The 22,739-nt window shown below is 38.3% G+C and overlaps 1 protein-coding gene and 1 long non-coding RNA gene across 3 annotated transcripts in view; one reads left to right on the forward strand and one right to left on the reverse strand.

Annotated features, from left to right (window-relative positions):
- LOC136830144 (uncharacterized) overlaps nucleotides 1-22,739 on the forward strand; it is a 47,170-nt gene that overhangs the window by 7,091 nt on the left and 17,340 nt on the right. The window lies entirely within an intron of this gene.
- Nucleotides 19,399-22,739, reverse strand: part of LOC136830134 (xylosyl- and glucuronyltransferase LARGE2s-like) — a 64,276-nt gene continuing 60,935 nt past the window's right edge. For both annotated transcript variants that reach the window (XM_067089338.1, XM_067089330.1), the window contains one exon: nucleotides 19,399-20,409. In XM_067089338.1, the coding sequence (XP_066945439.1) occupies nucleotides 20,334-20,409 (76 nt within the window). In that variant the 3' untranslated portion in view covers nucleotides 19,399-20,333. The remainder of the gene's footprint in view (nucleotides 20,410-22,739) is intronic.

Consider the following 22,739-nt stretch of genomic DNA (forward strand, 5'->3'; position numbering starts at 1 on the left):
TGGAAAACTCCCTCTCACTAGCTGTAAGCCAACACTCTTCTGACTGACCAACAAATTGAACCATCTTTCATCTTTTGTATCGTGCTGACTATGTATGGTGTTTGTGTTTTTTCTCCAATGTAGAGTTGAACTGTAAAATTGAACAGCCAAAGGTGTGAAGAATTAAAGTGGGTATTTGACTGCTTATGTCCTTGCTGTAAGTGTAACAAGTTTTGTTATTCTGCAGGGGTGAGCTCAGCAAGGCTTGTGTTGGTTGGTCTCCTTTGCAGTGGAGATGTTCAGTAGTGTGGAGGAAAGTCGAGAAATATTTGCTGGTGTTATTCTGCCTTTGATAATTCTGAATCATTGCCCCCCCCCCCACACACACACACACACTCTCTCTCTCACTCACACACTCTCTCTCTCTCACACTCACTCTCTCTCTCTCTCTCTCTCTCTCTCTCTCTCTCTGTGTTGAGTGGGGATGTGCATGAGGGTAAGTGACCAGCACTCACTCTCCAACAGCACTGACCCAGCTACATTTGCTAAGCTCTCCCTAGGTGTGTCAGTGGTGTATGTTTGTAGTTCACCACAGACTACCTTGCTTAGTTGGTGGCTTAACTGGAGTACCACAGCCTACCTTGCTTAGTTGGTGGCTTAATTGGAGTACTGGAGTAGTTGCAGGTGTCTTGCTTGTGGAAATACTCATCCTGGGCATCTAGTGCAGGGCATACTCTCCAGATGCTATACTTACCTCGACAAGTCTTCTGTGGCCAAGTAAAGTAAAATTCATGAACAGAGTAAGGTGGAGAAATGCCAGTGCATATGTCATCCTCCTCCTCATTGAAGTCTTCTTCATTTTCCTCATAATCATTTTGAACCTTTAGTCAGCATCATGGTTTAAAGTTTCTTTGAACATGATTGGTGGCATCATTGTAACAACCCTTATCTGCAGATTAGAAGGTGAAGTTCCAGAGGTTGTTGGTATTTTGAGGAAAGGAGTTGAGTTTCTCAGATCAAAGTGCAACATATGGGCAAACTTTGTTCTGATAACATGTGTCCTTATATCTACACTTTCTTGCTCAGCAGAATGGATTGGTCTTTAGTTCCTCTTTACACTTTCTGTAGGGTAAAGTTGAGGTGGTGGTGGAAAAGACGTGTTTTGACACCTGGGACGCCTTGATCTGCCTTGCAGTGTCATTCAGGCTCTGCAGGAGTTGAAGGGTACTCTAGTCAAGCCTTCAGGACTGGCCATACCTTGTATGTCTAATATCAGTCGGATTCCAACCTCCCCAAAAGGGCTAGAAGTCCTTTCAGCCTCCCTCCCCTTCCAGCTCAGGCTAAAGTTGGAGGTAAGGGAAAGAAGGGAGAATTGAAATACCAAAGAAGTCCGTTCCCCTTCTCCAGCTGCTGCTAGTAGGGATTTTCCATATCCTTCAGGATGGTTGCATATTACTTCTCAAGGGCCACACTTCTCTCTTAGATACTGATCCGGCCTCATAAAAGTGTCGTAATTGGAAAAACTGAAAATGTTCCAGCAAAATAATTTATCAGTTGTGTTATGTTGCATTTCCCAGAGACAGATGTTGGGCCTTGAGGGGTGAATGGTAGTTTGCTAGTTCTCAAGATGGGTTCCCACCACTTCAACATAACTTTATTTTTATTTTGATGATTGCCATAATCCTGCTACTGTATTTGTTTAATCTACTTATATTTATATTTCACCATTCCACTATTTTGCCATTTACTGTACAGTATACATGATAGACTTCAGTGATGTCATATAATCTTTTTAAGGAAATTTTTAGGAATGTTTCAGACTTGGCTGCATTATCTGCACCATCCTTTCTTTGAAGCGTACAGAGCAGACTCTCAGCTTTTTTTACCATGCATTCCAGCTTTGTTTGATTTATGAAAGGAGTATTTAATCTGTTTGTCAAGGGAATGTTTTGTATTAAATTTTTTTTGTTTCATGGTACTTCTAGAATTGCTGAAAAATGACATCCCTTTGTGTAGTTGTAGTTTGTCATTCTTAAAATCAGAATGCAGTTTTTATTATGATATCAATGGGTACTCCTAAATTCATGCAGTTATCGAAGCAAGGAGTTGGAGATGACTATATGAGAAATACCAAAGAAGTCTGTTCCCCTTCTCCAGCTGCTGCTAGTAGAGATTTTCCATATCCTTCAGGGTGGTTGCATATTACTTCTCAAGGGCCATATTTAGTTCTAATGGCTTAAATCGAAAATGGTCGTGAATAGTTGTTTATTAAAACATCCCTGTAGTCTGGTAATTTTCAAAATGGAAACGAACCAGTCAGTCCTATCATTCATTCACCAGGGCAATTGGATGATAACCTTGGATATGCAGGATGCATACTTCCACATCCCCATCCATCTGAACTCCAGGAAGTATCTAAGGTTCGTCCTCCAGGACAAAATCTTCCAGTTTTGGGCTATTTGCTTCCGCCTCTCTATGGTACCTTAAGTTTTCACTCAAGTCCTCGCTCCTCTAGCAAAATGGCTCCATCTAATAGGCATAAATGTCAGTGTATATCTGGATGACTAGCTTCTTCGATCCCCTTCAAAGAAAAAGTGCCCGAAGGACTTGAACAAGATTCTTCTCCTCACGCAGGAACTGGGCATCATCATCAACCTTCAGAAGCCCCAGTTGACCCCATCGCAAGAGATCCCCTATTTGGGGATAAGTCTCAGCTCTCGGACTTTTCAAGCTTCTCTGTCTGCCAAGAGAATCGCCAGGTGCCCTCAGACGGTCCACAAGTTTCTAGCAATTTCATCTTGCTCGGCCCATCAGTGGATGAGCCTACTAGGGACTCTGTTGTCCATCGAGACGTTCGTCAAGTTAGGCAGACTTCACATGAGAGTTTTGCAATTCTTCCTCAAGGCCAGCTGGGACAGGAAAACACTGCCAGATACCTATATGTTTCCCATAACTCTGGAGATCAAATTGGACCTGCAGTGGTGGCTGTATGAACAAAGACTTTTGGAAGGAGAGTCCCTTCATCTTCTGAGCCCAGACCTAGACTTCTACTCAGACCCCTCAGACGTAGGTTGGGGAGCTCTCTTAGGAACCAGGAAGTTTCTGGGAAGTAGTCTGCAGAAGAACAGAACCATCACATCAACGTCAAAGAGCTGAAAGCGATCCACTTAGGGCTTCAGTGCATCTCGACCCTAATTCACAACTAGACTGTGGTGGTCCATTCAGACAATACCACAGCCCTAACATACATTTGAAAGCAAGGCAGCACTCACTCATTTTCTCTGCAAGGCAGTGAGAGACCTCCTACTGTGGGCAGATCAAAACCGAGTGATTCTAGTCACTCAATTTATTCAGTGCAAACTAAATGTTCTCACAGATGAACTAAGCTGTCGGAAGCAGGTCCTTCCCACTGAGTGGACCTTGGGTCTGTTGAAATCTGTGGAAACTTTGGGGCAGGCTGACATTGGACCAGTTTGCCACCTCAAGGAACCATTGCCTTCCTCTCTTTTGTTCTCCGGCCCCAGACCCTCTGACATGGGCAACGGAGGCCATGCTGCAAGATTGGTCCAACTTGGACCTATATGCCTTTCTGCCCTTCAACATGGTCAGGGAAGTGCTGAACAAGTTTCAGGTTCATCACAACATTACACTGACCCTCATAGCCCCATTCTGGCCCACAAAAAAATGGTTCCTGGACCTGCTACGGTTGTTGGTAGACTTTCTGAGACTCCTTCCCCAAAAACCGTGTCGACTCGACAACCTCACTTCAAGAGATACCACCAAGGGTTGTCCGTTCTTGCCCTGACAGCTTCAGACTTGCCCAGAAACTTGTCAGAGCAAAAGGGTTTTCAAGACTGGCTGCAGAGGCTATTGCAAGATGCAGGTGCCAATCTTCTAGCTGTGTCTACCAGGCTAAGTGGGCGATTTTCTGAAGCTGATGTCTCAGACACAACGTCTCTTCTTCTGAGACATCTGTGACCAAGTTGTGGATTTCCTCCTTTATATGTGGTCTAAGAATCTCTCATCCTCCACCATTAAGGGGTATCAGGCTATGCTTAGCATAGTGTTTAAGCCCGGGCCTGGACCTTTCGTCAAACCCAGATCTTAACAACCTCATCAAGTCCTTTGATATGTCCAAGGAAAGGAAGGAAGATCCAGTCTCCTGGAACCTGGACGAAGCAGGTCCCGCTTTTGAACCCCTATGTTCTTCTCTGAAGAACCTTACCCAGAAGACTCTCTTTATAGTGGCCTTGGCCACTGCTAAATGGATTAGTAAGATCCAAGCCATCAATAAAAGGGTAGGTTTTTCACAAGGAGATGCAGTTTGCTTCTTTACTCTTGGATTTTTAACCAAGAGTGAGGACCCATCCAAGCCCTGGCTCCATTCTTTCTCCATTAAGAACTTAACGGTCATCCTTGGCTCTGGAGAAGAAGAGAAAGTTCTTTTTCCTGTTAGGGCTTTAAGGTATTACTTGAACAGGACTGAGAAAATCAGAGGGCCATCCAGTAACCTCAGATGTTCTGTCAAGAACCCGTCTCACCCTCTGTCTAAGAACGCATTGTCCTTCTTCCTGAGGGACTTAATTTCTGAGGTGCACTCTCAGATTCAGAAGAACATTTTACTTACCGTACTTTTAAAGTGAGAGCTCATGACGTCAGGGAAGTCTACTTCATTAGCTTTCAGGCACAATATATCCCTTACTTCCATTCTGCGATCGATCTACTGGAAGTGCTAATTGGTCTTGGCGTCTCACTATTTGAAAGAAGTCAAAACAATGTTTGAAAATTGCAGTACCTTGGGGCTGTTATCAGTGGCTGGCATGGTACTGGGAGAGGAAGCACAGGAAGCTCTCATTTTCTCCCACTGTCTCTTCGCCTTGAAGTTTTACTGTCTGTTTACCTTGAAGTAAGGTGTCAAGTTTTGGGGAGCCTGGCGTAACAATGTACCTGGAGTATCCACCAGTCTGTGTGGATGGGTTGTGGTTTTTTCAGGGTAGGTGACAGTGTTGTCTGGTTGTTTTTTATATTGGTACTGTGGCCAAGGCAAGGGCACTTGTGTATGCTTTGCCAGTGATTAGGCCCATCCTCCGCTGCAAGTCTCCCACTTAAGTGGAGGCGACCCACAGCTCATCCACCACGCCACTACAGGTTAAGATGAGCACCAACCAGAGGCAGTATTCACTTGCATTAGCTCTCTTACCAGGTAAGGAAATGACAAGCATTGTTTCAATGCTAGCACTTTTTTTCTATTTCAAAGTCATTACCATGCCTTATGTTTTGGAATCGATTATGTCCATGTACAGTAGCACCCACAGTGGGGGACACTTGGACATGTGCTCCCTCCCCCCCACCCCTCTAAGTCAAGGTATGTGTGTGTGTGTGTGTGTGAGAGAGAGAGAGAGAGAGAGAGAGAGAGGGCGAGAGAGAGAGAGAAAGTCTTTGTAGGTGACTCTAATGACAGAGGCTTCCAAAAATGTTTCGAATCCGCCACAGAAATTTCAAGTACCTTAAATATTGAAGTTAAAATGCCCAGAGTAGCTGTCAGTCAGTGATACAGATCTAACCCCCCCATATAGTAGTGTAGAGGAATAATATAAGAGAGCCATTTTTGGATTTTGTCATTGATCAGTTTCATGATGGATTTGCTAATTATCACAGTGTTGCTAGGTCATTGTGCTCATTGATGCCAAGTTATTTCAGTCGCACCACATTCCAGGACTTGGTTCCAGCACTGAATCTGCACAAAAATTATATACTTGACCATATAACCGATGCTGAGGAATATGAAGTTGAACACAAACTTTGGAGAGGAAAGTGGGATATAGTTGAAAAGGACTGTCTCCCATTGTCAGTGTGCAAGATTTTAGAAAAGTGTTCTGAAAATTAGCCAGTAACTAGAAGGCTGTTATAAATATATGCACCTTTGCCTGTTTCTTCTGCATCTGCCAAGAGGAGCTTTTCTATCCTTAATCTCATAAGAGTTATAGAAGAGCAACAATGGGACAAGATCTAATGAATGGTCTTGCCAAATTATATATTCACTGTACCGTATCAGAAAATCATCAGGAAATTATTTCCTCTGTTACTGATATATTTTCCAGAAAGGTCAAGAGGCAACTTGACTTTATATTGCAATTAAATAGTTTGTCTTTCACGATAATCTCTAAGATTAATCAAAGGCACTAAATGATTTATAAAATTTTGAAAGAAAGATCTAATTTGTATACCATTTTGATTTTTGAATCATTCGCTAATAATTTTGGTATTTTTTAACGCAGAATTAATGTTGCTTCATTTGTAATAATATCTGAAAATAAAGCGGTATTTAAATCTGTAGTTTGGTGGTACAACTTTCCTAGGTGGGGCTGGGTCTTCATCAGTTTGGGGTGATATGGAAAAGTGTCCACCCCCTGATCAAACTTCTGTGGGTGCTACTCCCCATGTATCCCACCCCCATTCAGTGTGAGATTCAGCTATGTAATTACTTGGTAAGTTACCTATATGAAAATGATTTTTTCATAATAAAATTAAGTTTCATTTATACTTACCAAGTAATTGCATGATCGGAGCCTGCCCTCCTCCCCTTGTCATTTCAGTACTCCCATTAGTGGGCGGGCTTGTCACCTACACTAAACAACTGAAGTGCTATGGTGATTTTTTAAATAAAAGGCTGCTGTGCAAGTTAGAAACTATAGCTATGCAAGTAATTACTTGGTAAACATATATGAAACTTGATTTTATTATAAAAATATTTTTCTCATAAAAATCATTATTTTCGTGTGTTTTATTGAATACAGTATATGATAAAGGTGTTATTGTTACTCATGTGTAAAGTAATTGCTGAGACTTTCAAATCTGCACTTTACATCCTGTGATTTTATCACATTATTACATGCTGTAAACTCGTTAATGTTCCTTGGTCTTATGATCATTGAGACATTGAACCTCCTTGTAGGAAGGAACATAGCCTGGAGCCCTTTTATATTTGATTATATAACTGTTGAATATGAAGTGTCAAATTTTAGTGGTTTATGAAAGATGACTTTTTGTTATTTAGTTTATTAACCCTTAAACGCTGAGCCTCTATTTACAAAAGTGTCTGTTGTATGCTGGCGGCGTTCGGGAGTTAGCGCCGAAGCAGAAAAAAAGTTTTTTTAAGAAAATCACAGCACGCTTAGTTTTCAAGATTAAGAGTTCATTTTTGGCTCATTTCTTTTGTCATTGCCTGAAGTTTAGTATGCAACCATCAGAAATGAAAAAAAATATCATTATCATATATAAATATTGAAATATATGACAGCGCAAAAAAAATTTCATATATAATTGTATACAAATCGCACTGTGCGCAAAACGGTTAAAGCTAACGAGTCAATTTTTGTTTCTTTGTATTGTACACTAAATTGCGATGATTTTGGTATATAACAAATTGTAAAATGATCAGAGCAACACAGAAAAAATACTATCACAAAATGAGGCATGAATTCATAACGCGCAGATGTAAAAAACTTTTTTTTTTAAAATTCACCATAAATCGAAATATTGTGCTAGACTTCCCGTTTGTTGCAAAATGAAGGTAATTGATTGAATGTTACTGGACTGTAAGTGTTTTAGCTTACAATTGCAGTTTTCGACCATTTCGGTCGAGTTAAAGTTGACCGAAGGTAGAATTTTTTCTATTTATCGTGATTTATATGAAAATATTTCAAAACTGATAAAAGCTACAACCATGAGTTATTTTCTGTTATATTCTACATGAAAATGCGCACATTTTCATATATAAAACTTTATGTAACGACTAATATAAAACGGTGCAAACATTACGACAAAGTGACGAAAGAATTTCTGAGATGTTCGGCCGAGTTACCGCGCGGACGTAAGGAAAAAGTTTTTTTTTCAAAAATTCACCATAAATCGAAATATTGTGCTAGAGAATTCCAATTTGTTGCAAAATGAAGATAAATTATTAAATATTACTAGAATGTAAGAGTTTTAGCTTACAATTGCGTTTTTCGACCATTTCGGTCAAGTTAAAGGTGACCGAAGGTTGAAATTTTGGTACTTATCGTGATTTATATGAAAATATTTCCAAACTGATAAAAGCTACAACCATGAGTTATTTTTTTGTTGCATTCTACATGCAATTGCGCACATTTTCATATATAAAACTTTATGTAACGACTAATATAAAACGGTGCAAACATTACAACAAAGTGACGAAAGAATTTCCGAGATGTTCGGCCGAGTTACAGTGCGCGGACGTAAGGGAAAAGTTTTTTTTTTTTCAAAAATTCACCATAAATCGAAATATTGTGCTAGAGACTTCCAATTTGTTGCAAAATGAAGGGAAATGATTGAATATTACTAGAATGTAAGAGTTTTAGCTTACAATTGCGTTTTTTGACCATTTCGGTCGAGTTAAAGTTTTTCGTTCGAGTTAAAGTTGACCGAAGGTTGAAATTTTGGCACTTATCGTGATTTATATGAAAATATTTCAAAACTGATAAAAGCTACAACCATGAGTTATTTTCTGTTGTATTCTACATGAAATTGCGCACACTTCATATATAAAACTTTATGTAACGACTAATATAAAACGGTGCAAACATTACGACAAAGTGACGAAAGAATTTCTGAGATGTTCGGCAGAGTTACCGCGCGCGGATGTAAGGGAAAAGTTTTTCAAAAATTCACCGTAAATCGAAATATTGTGCTAGAGACTTCCAATTTGTTGCAAAATGAACGTACATGATTGAATATTATAAGAATGTAAGAGTTTTAGCTTACAATTGCGTTTTTCGACCATTTCGGTCGAGTCAAAGTTGACCGAAGGTTGAAATTTTGGCACTTATCGTGATTTATATGAAAATATTTCCAAACTGATAAAAGCTACAACCATGGGTTGTTTTTTGTTGTATTTTACATGAAATTGCACACATTTTCATATATAAAACTTTATGCAAGAGCTAATATAAAACGGTGCAAAAATGACGACAAAATGGCGAAAGAATTTCTGAAATTTTCGGCCAAATTACCGCACGTACGTAAGGAAAAAGTTTTTTTCAAAAATTCACCATAAATAGAAATATTGTGCTAGAGACTTCCAATTTGTTGCAAAATGAATGTAAATGATTGAATATTACTAGAATGTAAGTGTTTTAGCTTACAATTGCGTTTTTCGACCATTTCGTTCAAGTCAAAGTTGACCGAAGGTTGAAATTTTTTGTAGTCAACATACCGTACGTCCACTCGGCACCCAACAGACAATTTTAGTCGACGTACGGTACGTCCAGTCGGCGTTTAAGGGTTAAAAAGGGACAAATTTAAGTATCACCAATGTGACTACCATGGGAGAAATTCATTACTGTATGCTCCTTATGCTCAATGCATTAAGAGTTGTCAGTGAGTTGAGATTGGCTCCCAACATTTATGGTAATGTTTGACAAAATCTTCACCCTCTTTCACATTCAAAGAGTAATCTAGTCCATACTTAATACATACAGTGGTGGAAAAGATTAGCTAATTTAATGTAGTGGAAATGTTTAGGGCCAAGTGTGATTTAGTGCTCTTTTAAAGAAATCATAAACAGAACTTTCAGACTTGAACATAAGAAGAAATCCAGGTGCTCAAGAAACCCCTCATTATATCTAGGTGCCCCAAAGTTAAGGGGTTACACCAAAGTAAAAATACATCAATGGCCCCAATATAAAGCACTCATCAAAGGAACAGTAAAATATAGGGAAGAATAATCTACAGTATTGAAAAATCTCACATTTTATTTGGGCTAAAATCTCGGTCCTACAAAGTCGCAGAAATTAAAGCACTCTAAATTCTGCTCTTCAAACCACTTTAAAATTCATGAGCTGAAATTTGTTTTGTGTAAACAAACTTTACAACAAAGAGAGTAGATACTGGAGAAAAATCCAAATACCCAATATAAGTTAAAAGTACACCTAAATTTCAGTAAAAATAAGTATAGTGTAAATTACATAAAATATACCAAAATAAAGTTATAAAGTTATGTTTTCATTTGAAAGACTTGCTTTAGTAAAAAAGCAGTTTTTACTAAAAAACTATATGTAATCAGTCTATATACTACTGCATAAAGAATTGGCACTTATGACACATCCTCATAATACAATCTATTCAGTGCATACAACCAAAACAGCTGGTTAGTAGTAAGTAAATTAACTTTAAACCACTTGATTTTCATGGACTTGAAATGCAGTCATGAAACTAACATTGGTATAAAAAATAATGCTGAGTTATTTTCACTTATATACTAATTAAAATGGTCCATGAACAGCATAAAAAAATGTAGTTATAATTTGGCCCATGAACAGCAAAAAAAAAAAAAAAAAAAGTAGATGCGAGTTACGGCAGCTTTTGGGGAAATATTAAGTAATTCATGTTTAATAAGCACCAAAATGCATAAACATATGGGAGAATAAATGCTAAGCCTCTGCTTCTTAAAGCTTAAGATATATATCTTCAAGTACTGGGTAAGCCCATGGAATAAAGGATTAGAAAACACTTCTGACCTTACATTATTAATTTTAAAAAATCCCAAAATTGTAATAAACATAAACTAAAAATAGTCTGACCACAATATAAAAGATGCACACTTGTTTAAACATTACTCTCACATCATTTCAACAGTAGCATCAAGCACTAAGAAGTAAATCATTGTTATGCAAAATGGTATACTTTGCAGTTCTAAATTTGAAAATACTTTTAAATGTTCATTTTCTATTATATACTACTGTGATGCTTAAAACTAAAATTGATGCCTGCCTGCTGAATTTAGAAAAAAATGCTAAACATCACTTGTAAAACATCCCCAAAACCTTTTTAGTTGTAATCCAAATAATCTCAAATTAGGACTTGAATGTTCCAGTTTATTGCTCAGAATTTACGGATTTTTTCATTCACAAAAGAATTTAGAACTTCTTATCTTCATATCTAGTTATTTGCTCCATAAATAGTTCTGATATTAGACCTATTAAATTACAAATGTTCACAAATGCATTAAATTAAGCCCTTCAAACAATGATAAATTCAGCAAAACACATTCATTATTTCAAAATATAATTATTTTGCCAAAATTACCTTAACAACCTATAAAGTTCTTAATCTTAATACAGTACAAGTATGTTCATGAATTCAGAGTAAAAATGGAGAGCTGAAACTCTTACTCTTTCAATAAATGAACTAAAAACATTTAAATACAAACAATATGAAAATAATACTGAGAAACTATTTTGTTTCAGGATTCATAAATATTACAAACTTTTATAAGACTGATAAAATTGTCTGTCACTTGTTAAAGTATTGAATCCTTAGGTTGACTAATTAACCAATGCAATAACAACAGAGAGAGAGAGAGAGAAATAGTAAACAGTGCTAAAAAAACTTCAATATGCTATTAAATTGCAATAAATTATGTAACTATACACTACTGTATTACAGTATACGGCACTATGTATGTATGCACTATTGCATACCACAATATCATTTTGGGTTGGCTAACATTTTTTTTTTTAATTTACCGCTTAGTTGTTTTGGAATCATATCTTAATACATTGGCAGTCAGTATAAAAGTAAAAATAAATCTGCCAATAAATTAGATAGTACAGTAAACCCCCCGTGTTCGCGTTCTCATGATTCGCGGACTTCTCTGTGGAATGTATCTACCAATTATTCAAGGAAAATTCGCCCATTCGCGGTATTTTTCACTGAAAAATATTCACTAATTACTGTATTTCCTTATCATTTTCATGACTAAATGCACTTTTTGTGATAAAACTACTAAAATACTCAGGTATAAGCATTTTTAGAGGGTTTTTCTTGTGTTTAAACTATCAAAATAGGCAGTTCTAAGTGTTTTTAGAGGGATTTTAAGTATTTTAGCCATTCGCGGGGGGGATACGCATCCCCCGCGAATACGGGAGGTTTACTGTAGTTGAAGGCAGGACACTTTGTAAACAATAGTAATTACAGATGTCTCGTTGAACTTTTACCATTTTATTGTTTACACTGTCTTCAGTTAATTCCAGTAACTTGGAAAAAAACCCATTTTCATTTTTAATATTTTCAGTTTGCCATTTGTTATCACAACTCTATATTTGGCCATAAAACATGGGACATTTATTATACATTTTTATTACCTGAGCATGGATAAAGAAAAAAAAATAGCTCTGAAGCAATAATATAGCTATTTTTTCTTATTTTACGAGTCGCATCCTGTACAGTTTTCATAAAATCCCATATTAGAAATATTAGAATCAAGCTGCCCCAAATGCCAACACAATGCTAGTAAGAGCAGGCTAAGAAAACATACTTCAAGTAAATTAAGCACTAAAGAACAAATTAAGAAGGGAAAACTACTGTATCCTTTTCCTTTTTAACAGGTTGCTTAGGCACATTAGTTCAACTACTGCATGGCTTTATTCACCCCCCCCCACCTTTTTTATCACTAATGATATAAAAGAAAACATTACTATACCATTACTCATTATTATTAAAATACTCTCCTCTTACTGTTGATATTAATATTAGAATGTGGAACAATAACTTTTTAAATTTAGTTGCACCATTGCATTATGAGTGTCATGTTCTTGTACTGTAGTTCCTTTTCAGAATTATTGGACAATATGATATTGCTAAGATTTTATATAAAACAATATTAAAAGTATTTCATTTATGAAGCCTCCCTATTAAATTGTAACAAAAAAGAAATGCATGAATCATTAAATCTTATAAAACAAAAATAAACTTCTATTGAAACATATTCAATAGGCCTCTTGGTTGAAGACTCAAACTGAGCTACTATTCTGTTTCTGATAGTATTTCAGCACACATTTTTAAATCTGGCCACTGCACTTAGTAAATACTGAACTGTATCTCTAGTTCTGTTAAACATTTTATGTCGACAACTAACATAAATACTAGAATCACTTGTGGAACATGAAAACTTGAATCCTCCATAAATGTTAACATTTCTAGGTGTTAGTTCATTTTATTACTCTGGGCTTCTTCTTCAGAATCAGTGAAATATACATTCAGGTGCTAAAATAAAACAAACTTTGTGCAAAGTTCACTGTGATCAAACCTATACTTGTACAGTAAATGCATTTTTTAAACTATATTCAGGTACAGATATGAACTTAGAGGGAAACTTTTTAAAAGTACATATAAAGTTTCCTAGGGCAAAGCCTTGAATAAGTAATCTCCTCGAATAGAAATGGTAATTTAATTTTTCCATTCAGATGATTATGTGCCAATGACATAGTTTTCATTTATCAACTGAGCAAATAAATTCATGTAACTACTTTAGTCCTGTAAAATACAAGCTGCAGGACCATATTTTTTTGAGATTAGCAAATATCAGCATGTTTGAAGTGGAGCAGTTACAACCACTGACCTCACCTAATGAAAATTGTAAAATATCCAGTAACCTTGAGAATAAGGCAACCTTCTTTATAGTATCTCTTCTTCCAATCAGTTATTTCAAGTAACAGCTATTTTTGTGGATCCATTTGCCAGTAAGTCACACTGAGAATGGTTTCCAACAAAAATAACTAATCATAAAACATACATATAAAAAGTAGCCCCTAAACTTATCAGATGCTTAAGAGTCTGGTTTTCAGCCAAGAAAATCATGACTTGTACATGGACATTCAAGACAGCTAACAGTTATAACCTCTAGCCAAACCTAACTTGTACTTTACACTTATCATTCAATTCAAGAGATACAGTTATATTCTCAAAATAAATCCCCCTCAAAAATCATCTTAATAATGTAAGAAGTAAAGAGGTCTCTAATATGTTAATAGGTTACTGCATACTTGTTCCAAACTATAAACTCATACTTGACATGTCTTTGTGACAGGGAGCACAAATCTATAACAATTGCCACTGACCAGGAAGAAATGCTACTAGCAATGCCACTTTGTAAGGTACCCTTTAAAATCAATGATAGTACAGTAATGGAAATGGAAAAGAGCATTTAAAAAACTTTCATATGAGTAACTTACCAAGTAATTACAAAGCTATAGTTTCAACTCGCAAGGCAGCTAAAATTTTGAAATTTGTGGGTCGTGCTATTTTGTTTTGGGTGGGTGACTTGCCCCTCCCATTTTCGGGGGGAAAGAGAGGAATAACTCAGCAATGAGCTTCAATTTCTTTCTGCTGGCTGATGGCTGTACACCAGTTGTTAGCAGCAGCTTAATTTTGGAATTAGTTGCTTTTCCGTTTGTTCATTTTGCCCAATTGGTGAAGTATTCTTGTATTTGCTAGCCTTTCAGCACATTTAGATAGTGTTAGGTTTCTTTTATGAGACTGTTGTTAACTGATAGTTCACGATTTACGACTTTTTTCCTGATTTTGACCTTTTCAGTTGACTTGTTTGCCTCACGATGTCTGACTCAATTCAACTAGCATTAGGTATTGCAGCAAAAGCTGCAATACTCGACTGACTAAGGAAACCTACGATTCACATACACTATGCACTAATTGTAGGGGACAAGTGTGCCCAGTAGATTTACGATGTCAGGAGTGTATGGATTGGGATAATAAAAAGTAAAGCGTTTAAAGTCACACCTAAATACAGTAACTGGCTAGGGATAAAAAAGAGGAAAGCGACTGCTAGTCCTGAAAATGGCAAGTCTTTAGTTAGCCAGAAATGTTCTCAGCCTATTGCTAATAATAATATTTCTGTTTTTGATCCTGTAATCTCTGTGACTCCTGTTCCCTGTCCTCAGATTATTTCACCCTCCCCTTTACCTAGCTCCCACACTTTCGAACCCAACCCCATTGCCAGCCTCGAGTCGAAATTTGACGAGAGATTAGAGTTGACTATGGAGGCCTTGGGCCAATTAGGGTCCTCAGTGAAAGACCTAATGGACAAAGTTAGTGTGAAGAGTGCTAGTGAAGTGTTGGTGGAGGAGGTGGCTGCTCGTCCTGCTGATTCTCCTAGGTGAAAGTCGATGGCATACTCCCTTAAACCTGGGAGGAGTCAAACTGGTAGCCTAAGGGAGGTCGGTGGGGTCTGGCCACGAGTAGTCACCCCCTCGGTCGAACCTGTTGCCAATTCCCAGATTGCGACGGAGAGCCACTGGAAAGGCATCTCTATGGATGTGCATCGTCTTTCTTCAAGTTCAGAGGATTCTAGTCCCAGGAGCCAATGGCACTTTGAGGATGAGTCACACCCATTGAAAAGGTGTGCAGTGGATGTGACACTCTCCCTATGTGCCTTGTAAAAGGTTCAATGAACCTGTTAGTAGCCCTTGTCTGTCCTGTAGTCACTGGGACAGCCCAGAGTGTTTTTCTTCAGAGCACCCCATAGTAGAGAGTTTGGCTCACAAATGCTCTTCTTCTCGTAAGCGCTCCTCATCGTCTTTTGAAACAACAGTCTTTTTCTTCTGAGTGCCTGATAGTACCCAAGTGCCCAGCAGTTCTTGAGTTTTTCTTGGAGTCAGAGCATCCAGTAGCCCTTGAGAGTCCATTGGTGCCCAGGCCTTCTAGAGTCTCCAAGTGCCCCTAGCATCCGAGCACCTGTTAACACGAGTGCCCAGTAGCACCCGAGCACCCAAGAATCTCGGAGTGTTCATTAGCACCTAAGCACCCATTTCCTTCCGAGCGCCCATTGGCAACCAGGTTCAGTCCTTTCGTGGGAGTTTCTGCCTCCTCCCTGGGGGACTTCTCCAGGCTAATAGATTCGTCCTGTAGATCAGCGTTCTCTTCAGCCAAAATTATGTTCACCACTTCTGAGTTGGCTCATCTTCTCAAGAACTTCTTCAAAGTTTTTGAAGTCTTGAGCTTCCTGGAATGGTCTGTGGGTGCTCTTGCACGCAAGATTAAGGACTGTGCCATTTTGCCCGAGGATTGTGCTGCGGATTGGCTAGGGGTCCTTAAAAAAAGAGAGCTTTGGTGTTCTTATACTTCTAAGGGGGTTATTCCCTTACAGAAATCAGCACTCCTGTTTTCTCCCCATGACCGACATCACCTGTTCACACAGGCCATGGTGCTTGGAATCACATTGGACCTCCAAAAGAAAAGCAGTCAGGACTTTTGACTTAGTCCTCTAGATGTCCTAAAGAGGCGACTGCCTTTAGTTCCAGGATGGTCTCTCCCCTGCAGATGCCGCCCTTTCGTGGCAGCAGGCAAAGGGCTTACTCTAGACCCCACTCTAGCATTCGTTTCTTGTCATGCGTCATCAAGAAGTCCTTCTCTAGATCTTTCTCTCGAAAATGAGGATTCTGTCCTCCGTACTCCAGTAGGAGCCAGACTACTCTTTTAGGAGATGGAGAGGAAAAAAAGAGTGGAACCTTGGATTATAAATGTCCTGAAGGAGAGCTACACTATCCCTCTCAGGGGAGAAACCTCCCTTAGCCAGCATGCCCATCGTCTTGAAGGCCTATTCTGTAGGCTCAGAGAGGTTTTTGGCCCTCTCAGAAGAAGTTTCGTCCCTCCTCTGGGAGGGGACAATAGAGTTAGTCGAAGACATGAATTCTGTAGGGTTCTACAACTGGCTGTTTGTAGTTCCCAAAATTGTCAGGAAGTTGGAGGCCTGTTCTGGACGTCAGCACCTTAAATTTCTTCATCCTGAAGACGAAATTCAGGATGGAGATGAACCAAACCATCCTGTCATCCATTTGCAGGATGCGTACTTCCACATTCCTATCCATCTGGAATCCAGGAAGTACCTCGGGTTCATGTTCAAGAACAGAGTATTGTATTCCAGTTTCGTGCTCTGTGCTTCGGTCTTTCGAGGGCTCCCCAAGTCTTCACCAGAGTTCTTGCTCCCCTCACACAGTGGCTCCATCTTATGGGAATCAACATCTCCCTTTACTTAGACGATTGGCTTCTTCAGGCCCATTCGAGATAGAGGTGTATGGAGGACCTTCGGAAGACCGTTCTCCTATTCCAACACCTGGGCTTACTAATCAGCATGCAGAAGTCCCAGCTGACTCCATCTCAGGAGATTCTATATTTGGGAATGATGATAGACATTTGGAATTTTTGGGTTTCTCCATCCCCCAAGAGAGTAAAGTCCTGCCTGAGGACGGTGAACGAGTTTGTATCTCTTGAAAACTGGGCAGACTCCATATGAGAACTCTGCTTCTTCCCAAGGATCAGCTGGGACAGGAAGAAATTCCCAGACATGTTCGTTTTTCCTGTGACTCCCGAAATAGAGAGACTTCCGAAAGAAAGTTTTCGGAGGGAAAGTCTCTCCTCCCTCTGAACCCCAACCTAGACTTCTACTTAGACGTGTCGGATCTAGGTTGGGGAGCTCTTCTGGGGAGCAAGGAAGTGTCTGGGACATGGTCCCCGGGGCAGAAAAATTGGCATATCAGTGTCAACACTTAGCACTTCAGTTCTTTGCATTGGAGGTATTCACAAGAGTGGCAGTCTACTCAGACAACACTATTGCCTTGTCTTATGTCAAAAAGCAATGGGGGGCGGGCGGACTCCTTCCTCCTTGTACGAAGCAGCAAGAGACTTCTCCTCTGGGTGGACCAGAATTGCACTAGAATCCGAACATGTTTCATTCAGGGGAAGTTAAAAGTTCTGGCGGATGAACTGAGTTGTCAGAAGCAGGTTCTCCCCACAGAGTAGACCCTAGATCCTCCTGTCTGCTTAGATCTGTGGAAACTGGGAGGGGGGGGGGAACCAATCCTGGATCTCTTTGCAACATCCAGGAATCATCGTCTTCCGTTGTTCTTCACCAGTCCCAGATCCCCTAGCTTGGGCGACAGATGCCTCTATGCCTTCCCACCGTTCAGCATGGTGAGACAGGTCATAAACAAATTTCGGTCTCATTAAAATGTGTCAGTGATTTAAATAGCTCCGTTCTAGTCATCGGAGTGGTTCCCAGACCTCCTCGACCTTCTAGTGGATTTTCCGAGGCTACTACCTCGAAGGCCAAATCTACTCAGACAACCTCACTTCAGGCGGTTCCATCAAGGGTTGTCCACTCTGGCCCTGACAGCTGCGGAGTCTATTGCCAAGTGTAGATGCCAATCATCTGACAAAGTCTACCAAGCCAAGTGGGTAATCTTTCGTTCTTGGTGCAGAAGACACAATATCTCATCTTCTCAGATGACCATAGCAGAAATAGCCAATTTTCTGCTATAATTAAGAGCCTCTAGAAGTCTGTCTACTTATACTATTAGAGGTTATAGGGCCATGTTAAGTTCTGTCTTCTGACATAGGGGAGTAGATCCTTCCTTGAACCAAGATATGTCAGACCTCTTACAGTCCTCTGACACTGCCACACAGGAGGAGGTAGGAGTGGTCTCCTGGAACTTAGAGGTAGTTTTCAAATGGCTGTCTGGTCCTTGTTTTGAGCCCCTTCGTTCAATTTCCTTAATGGACCTCACTAGAAAACACTTATTCTGGTAGCCTTAGTGACAGCGAAACGTGTTAGTGAGATACATGCATTGGATAAGGGAGTTGGCTTCTCCTAAGGGAATGGCAGTATATTCATTTACCCTGGGGTTTTTAGCCAAAAACAAGACCCCGTCTAAACCCTGGCCTCGTTCCTTTATCTTTAAGAATCTGACTGAAATATTGGGCCCAGGAGAAGAAGAGAGAGTTCTGTGTCCTGTGAGGGCAATTTAGTATTGCTTACACAGAACAAAGGGAATACATGGACTTTCAAATAATCTATGGTGTTCAGTCAAGAACCCATCTCGTCCACTGTCTAAGAATGCCCTGGCATTTTTCCTCAGAGACATTATCTCAGAAGCATATTCCCTGATTGGGTTTACCCTCTTTTAGAGTTAGAGCTCATGAAATAAGAGCTGCCGCCTTGTTGGCTTTCAAACATAACTTATCTCCCTCATCCATTTTACAATTGACTTTTTTGGAAGTGCAAGTTGGTTTTCGCATCCCGTTACTTGTGCAAAATGGAAACAGTGTATAATAACTGCAGCAGTACTTTATGTCCATTTTCTGTAGGTGGCATGCTGTTGGGGGAGAAGCTTAGGAAGCATCCTTTCCACCCTTTTTTCTCTTTGCCTTGACATAGTGTGTCGAGTCTTAGGGAAGCCTTGGGGTACTATGTACCTGGAGTATCCACCAGTATTTTAAGGGCTGGATGGTGGTTTGGTTTGTTTGTGTGGTGTAGGCGTTAGGTGACAGAGTCATTTTTTTCTGCTTTTTTTTTTTATTTTTATTCTACTGTACCCAGGGCAGGGGCAACATTTTATACTTTACTAGCCATCGGAATTGTCCTTCACTGCAAAGTTTGCACTGAAGTAGTATGCTCCTCACGGCTATACCGCCACACCACTATATGATAAGATGAGCGCCAACCAGAGGCAGTATCTTCCTGTAGCAGCTCTCTTATCAGGTAAGGAAATAACAAGCATTGTATCAACACTAGCAACTTTTTTTCTATTCTCAAATTCATTACCATTCTTAATGTTTTGGGGTAGTTATGTCCCTGCATCCCACCTCTTGTCAATGTGGGAACCAGCTTTGTATTTCCTTGGAAAGTTACTTATATAAAAATGACATTTTTATGATTAAGTGTTATATATACTCACAAGTAACTACATGATTAAAGCCCTCCCTCTTCCCCTCGCATAGACACAGGGGCATAAACAAATTGAAACTCTTTGCCGAGTTGTTCCTCTCTTTCCCCTGAAAGTGGGCGGGACAAGTCACCTACCCAAAACAAAACAGTGTGACCCACGAATTTCAAAATTTTAACTGCCGTGCGAATTGAAACTATAGCTATGCAATTACTTGGTAAGTATGTATAAAACTTTATCATAAAAATGTCATTTTGTACTATGTAAACAACTTAAATGTTTGTGAAACTAGTTAACTTGTGTATTATTTAGCATTTTACAAAGGACTAAAAGGGAGTACTGGAATGTATGTAACAAAGTACGTGCTAAAATTTTACCACATCTTATGCCTTAAAAAAAATTAAAAGTAAATTTTACCTAAATCTTAAAATTTAAAACTGCTGACTATCAACAAGTGGTAAAAACATTTAAAAATTACAGTAATAAATCAAGTATATTTCACTGCTTCAAATTGCTGCTTTTAGCTTTATTCCTGGTCCTGCAAATAATGAAGAATAAATAAAATAAAAACCTAACTAGTCACCAAAAACCTATGTGATGTAAAAATAGGTTTCTTTCACATGAAACCTTCAGTTTTATGAGATCACCAGACCAGTGCAGTATTACATTTAAAAAGACAAATATATTATACATAATACATTATATAAAAATTAACAGGCTTTCAACTATACCAGAATAAATACTACGTGCAATTACAACAGTATTTTGCAATATTATTATCACACAATATGTCACTTCAAGGTACGTTGTTTCCATTCACTGTAAAGAGATGTTACTGTTGTGTTTCTGGTTGAGATCATCAACAAACTCCCTTTTCAATATCTTCACACATCTGGAGATGGAAAATTTGTCATTTATAACAGTACAAGAATAAAAGCACAGCCTAAGAAATTTAAAACGATAACAGACTTCTTATTTTGAAAACTTCAAGTTTCATTTCATAGCAAACAGACCATACATTCACCATTTACCTGGTAATTACAGTTGGCATCAGATTATCCCAAATTACCAATGGTAAAGACCACTGTAGTTAACCAGGTACTAAAAAAAAAAAAAAAAAAAGCTCCATTTCCTGACCTGAACTCAACACTTCCATTTGGGGCATAGAATGTAAAGTAGACCAGATAAAATAAAATAATGATTTCCATAACCTGAAATACTGAAACTTAACTGAAAAGCCCAGATGTGTTCACATGATATAGTGTGTGTAAGATAACACACTTTTCAGGGAGGAAGAAGCAAAATCTCTTATGTACAGTCTGAGATGCTTCATTACAAATGGCAGGTACAGCATATATTCATGAAATTGGAGTATTCCTATCATGTGCTATGCGAAACATAAGAGAATAAGCTGCTGACACTAAGAAGGGAATGTTTTGAGCTACTCTAATAATTTTAATGGAAAATGTATTACAGTACTGTACAGGATGAAATAAAGCATTCTGTTTGACTGCCATACATAGCATAATGTTAATGCTTCACTGCCATTAAATGACTTAATCTTAAAACAATCCCAACATGAAATATCAAATTTCAAATTCCTGGTAATTATCAAAATTCATAAAGTGCAATCATTTCTAAGGACTAGGCCAAAATGACAGAATTGCAAAGAATGTCTATATTTAAAAAAGGACACAAGAAGCAATAAGGATAACAATAACACAGGATATAAAGTAAATGAACAGCTCAATGAGTACTGTAGATAAAAATGTGCTGTACAGACAAATACCACAAAATATGTCAAAAGAAGTCTATTATTATTAAATGGTCCAACAAGTTAAAATAAAGATATCCAACTACAGCTTCTGTTAAATTATTGTATTTGTATATTGTCACGAAGTGATCAAGTACCTGGTTATTAAACAACTATTAAATCTAAAAAATTTACCTCACTTCAGCCAGATACCTGAAACCTCATAACAATAATATTACGACTGAACACTCTAAAGGTAACAGTGATCCCTTAAAACTTGCTTATCACTTGAAAAATCAATCTAAGTTTATCAAGTTATGAGTGAGGTAATAACTATTAAGCAATAAATATACTAGAGGGGAAAGGGCATCACTCCATCAAACAACTATGATTGTTTCCCTGGTCCTAATTCACTTCAAAAAACACGGAGGAGAACAGAACATGGTTATCACTTACCTTGTGCATACATAAATAACCATATTCACTGGAGGTCAAAATGAAACACTGTACTTTCAAAACTTTAAATAAAAAAATTTATTTCCAAGTTCAAAAGTTACAAGTAGAGTTCAAAATCTCAAAAAAATTTACTATTACTTGAAAACAACATAAGATTTAATTAATTCTTAAACAAGATTAATTCATAAAACTTTATATTTATCAATAATTTATGTTAACTAAGCAAAATTCAAACTATTAAGGTTTACTCCAAATTTGAAAAAAGAAACCTTAAGAAATGAAATCAACACAAGTATTCAATGGTAAAGTATCAACACATATAAAGTGCTAACTAAATCAATGTTAATCATCAACACAAAATCTTGTGTAACACTGTGCAATTATAAACACAAGAACACACAAAAGAAATGTAAAGACAAGAACATGTAAAAATGCACAAAAAGTTTATCAACAATAATTTCACTAAGGCAAAATCTGTTTAAAGAGTATACAGGCAGTCCCCGGTTTACGACGGTTCCGGCTTATGACGTTCCGAGGTTACGACGCTTTTCAAATATATTCATCAGAAATTATTTCCCGCTTACGACGCATGTTCGGGGTTACGACGGCGTCAGACGCCGATCCGACGGAAGAAATATGGCCTCAAAACGGCAGAATAATCATAATTTGAAGGTTTTTTTGATGTAAAACTCAATAATAATGCAGTTTACATCGTTTTCAATGCACCCAGAGCATTAAAAGTAAGGTTTTCTTATGATTTTTGACGATTTTCGACGATTTTCCGGCTTACGACGCGGCGCAAGAACGGAACCCCCGTCGTAAACCGGGGACCGCCTGTATATACCTTTTAAGAAATTACATCCACCTTTTTTAAAAAGATCATATTCACCTTTTTAAAAGATCACATTCACATTTTTACCATGGTAAAGAAATAAGTAAATACCACTTTACCTTATACAAGTCTCTGCATACCATTACACCACTCCTTTTTCCTCAGTAAAAACACTTGTACC

Source organism: Macrobrachium rosenbergii, chromosome 4, assembly GCF_040412425.1.
Source record: "Macrobrachium rosenbergii isolate ZJJX-2024 chromosome 4, ASM4041242v1, whole genome shotgun sequence".
NCBI lineage: Eukaryota > Metazoa > Arthropoda > Malacostraca > Decapoda > Palaemonidae > Macrobrachium > Macrobrachium rosenbergii.